We start from the raw sequence: 3,509 nt of genomic DNA, 5'->3' as shown, positions 1-3,509 counted from the left end.
TTGTACTGCAGAAGGATCCTGTGTGTGCCGCGTTGTTCCTGCTGGCGGGAGATAGCGCGGGACAATTTACTTAGGAGAATTCAAGGTTTGTAGAGGCAGAACATAGAAAGTGTTATAAAGGTACCACATTTGGTCAGATATTTCATTTTCTGCTTATTTATTTATTTATTAAAAATTTGGAATTAAAGGCTTATACTAAGAGACAAATCTTTATAGGAAGAGAGGGTTTTTGAGATTTTGATGTCCTTTAATATCTGTATTTGTTTTGATGATTGTTTTCCTTAAAGGGTTCATATTCAGGAGTGGAAAAACTACTATTTCTACAAAACAACAAAGCAATCTAAAAGACAAATTTAATTTAAATTGACAGGGAATTTAATGTAATTTGGGACAGATTGTTTGAATGTGTAACACCTTACTGTAGCAAAAAAATGTTAGGTAGATTTTTTTATAATAAAATAAAATAAAATTTAATAGAATAAAACACCAAGTAACACTTTGGAATTAGACAAAACATACAAACACAAGGAAAAGAGCCCAACAGAAGGCACAAAAACCAGATGCCAACGGGTTCACATATGCAGGAGTCCCATAAAAATACCAAACTGGAAACTATAATGTCCAGGCAGAGAACCTGTTGTAGCCCCACCCACTGCATTTGCATGCTGCCTAAGTCTCCGTGAATTCACATGATTTTTGCTCATGTTGACGTAGAAGGCCTTGTTTCTATGAAGTTGCCCATCCCTTCTGGCTCTTTCTACCTCTTTTTCCTCCACGTTTCCTGACCTCTAAGGAAAGAAATTTGATGGAGATATCCCATTTGGGTTTAGTGTTCCAAGTCTCTTATTCTCTTTAATGTTTGGCTGAGGGTCTCTGTATTTGTTCCCATCTGCTGCGGGAAGAAGAAGCTAAGACACAAAGTTTCATATACCATTATTAAGCCCATAATTCATTTCTGAACACCAAGCTTTATATTCTGGAAAACTCTCCTCAAGGCCCTCTTCACTTCCTTGTTCCTCAGTGAACAGATTAAAGAGTTCAGCATGGGTGAGACAATATTATTTAATATCTGCACCACAGCCCCAAGCAGAGGGTTTGGTGTGCGCTGTAGGTAGATGATGATTACAGGTCCGTAGGCACAAAGAATGGCGGTGAGGTGGGCACTGCAGGTGGAGAATACTTTCTGCCTGCCCTCTGCTGAACGAATTCTCAGAATGGCAACTCCAATGTGTACATAAGAAACACAAACACTGAAGAGAAGCATCAGAGCCAGAAAGCCAACATTGATGGAACCCACCTTCCGGGCCAACTTATTGTCAGTACAAGCCAGGGGTAAAACTGCAGGAAGGTCACAGAAGAAATAGTCCACTTGATTAGATGCACAGTAGACTAATTGAAAAGTTAAAGAGGTCAAGATGGTGGCATGAAGCCAGCCCACTAACCAAGCTATCATTACCAAGCCCAGGCACACTCCAGGCTTCATGATGAGCATGTATCTCAGTGGGTGACAGATAGCAACATAACAATCATAGGCCATCACAGAGTAGAGGCATCCTTCAGTAGACCCCAGAAGGTGATAGAAGAGCTGGGCAGCACAGCCTCTGTAGGAGATGGCTGGGCTCTGGCCAGAGAGGTAAAGTAGCATCTTGGGACAGGTTACTGATGGGAACAACATGTCAAAAATGGATAGAAGTCCCAAGAAGAAATACATGGGGCTGTGAAGGGAAGGTGAAGAAACAATTGCTGTAAAGATGAGTGAATTTCCAAGCAAGGTAAAGATGTATATGAACAAGAACACCACAAAGAGTAGAGTCTCCAGTCCTTGTGTCTGGGGTATTCCCAATAGAATGAGTAGTGTGTAATTCCTCATTATCTTCAAAGGTGTGTCTTGGTGGAAATAACTTTCAACTAAAGATGAAAACAAGGAAGCAGAGTAATTATGATAAATTCACCACTAATATGCTAATCATCATTTGTGCTAAAATCGAAAGGCAGTCTCTTGGTCTGTTCATGGTTATGAAACAATACCCATCGGTACCCAATACTGAATACAACATGCAAAAAAAATGCCTGATTAATTAATATTCTGCAGGTGTGTGTATAGATGGAACACACCTGGTTAGGGTGTTCTCTTTGCTGTGGATTCCCTCCTGAGTCTGGAGGCAGTGAGTGACCTCAGTGAATCAAAGGTTAACTAAAGAAAAAAAGGATCAAATAGGCTTTTGTAGGAGATTTACTGGAGACTGAACCAATTAGCCCATTAATTCACTGTACAGAAAAATGCCAAGCTCTTTATCCCTGTGGTTCCATGTATTCAAACTTCAAAAGGGAAACTACACACATGCGCGCGCGCGCACACACACACACACACACACACACTCACACACACACACATACTCACACTCACACAAGTGCACAGACACAAACACACACTAAATTTAACAAATTGTTTTACAAGCAAATCGAATTTTAACTTAAGTTTTATTAGAAGTGTCTAATCATCACAGATGATGTTAAAATTGAATTTTAAGAATTTTGCTAGAAATACTTTGTGATTAGTGAAGTATTAGTATGATAATCCTTCCAGATTATCAGCACAAAGCTAAATAAAATTTATCCCAGCCAAGTTGGAACTGCCTCAGAGAACAATCCACAAGTTTCATACAGAATGACATGTAATGTATCTTTAACCAACTGCATACCAGAGTGATGTTTAACAAAATGATCTGAAAGCACAGGTTTCTGATTATTTTTCAAATCTTTTGCAGAGTTATTCAAAGAGCTCATTAAACAGGCCACATGTTTATCAGATGTGAACTTGAGGGTCACAGCTTTCTTAGAACAATGTACCAATAGAACAATTGATGAATTTCCCCTCATCTTGCTGCTGAAAACACACTCCTGCTCTGTGCTGTTTCTATGGAAGAATGGAAGCAAGCTCCCGTGAGTCAGACATCTTTTTTGGAGTTTTGTGGTTTTTTGTCCTTCTCAGTAGTCTCTATTAAAGGTCCTGGTGAATCATGCAAGCACATAGGATGGTTTTTAATCTACAATTTTACTTCTATGATCTGTAGTTTAGACTTATGAAGTATATGAAAACTGTACAATTTTAACTGTCCCAAGTACTAGCATTGATTTCTGCTCAGTTTCTGTGATAGTTCCTTTTTTATAATTAATACTTATGGATAGATAGATTGGCATTCTAAATATTAGTACATAGAACAATTACTTCTATGTATACACAAGGAATTTTTAAGTAATCGAGTCCTTGTTCCTGGAGAGAAATTATATAGATATATGATCTATATTCAATAATGACTTCATAATTACCGATAACAAATTATCAAATTCTTGGGGAAAATTGCATAAAATAAGTTAGAGTTAAAAAATGAAGGAAAAGAGCTGGGCGGTGGTGGCACACGCCTTTAATCCCAGCACTATTGAGGCAGAGGCAGGCGGATTTCTGAGTTCGAGGCCAGCCTGGTCTACAGAGTGAGTTCCAGGACAGT

At 38.7% G+C, this 3,509-nt stretch overlaps 1 protein-coding gene across 1 annotated transcript; it reads right to left on the bottom strand.

Moving 5' to 3' along the window:
• Positions 1 to 888: 888 nt before the first annotated feature.
• Positions 889 to 1,890, bottom strand: LOC116073333 (olfactory receptor 148). The gene has a single exon (XM_031345157.1). It carries the CDS (start codon positions 1,868 to 1,870, stop codon positions 950 to 952), a length of 921 nt encoding a protein of 306 aa, XP_031201017.1. The 5' UTR covers positions 1,871 to 1,890; the 3' UTR covers positions 889 to 949.
• Between the last annotated feature and the right edge of the window lie 1,619 nt (positions 1,891 to 3,509).

Source organism: Mastomys coucha, unplaced genomic scaffold (assembly GCF_008632895.1).
Source record: "Mastomys coucha isolate ucsf_1 unplaced genomic scaffold, UCSF_Mcou_1 pScaffold23, whole genome shotgun sequence".
NCBI classification, from domain to species: Eukaryota; Metazoa; Chordata; class Mammalia; order Rodentia; family Muridae; genus Mastomys; species Mastomys coucha.
The sequence above is the reverse complement of the archived record's forward strand: the minus strand, read 5'-3'. Positions and strand labels throughout refer to the sequence as shown.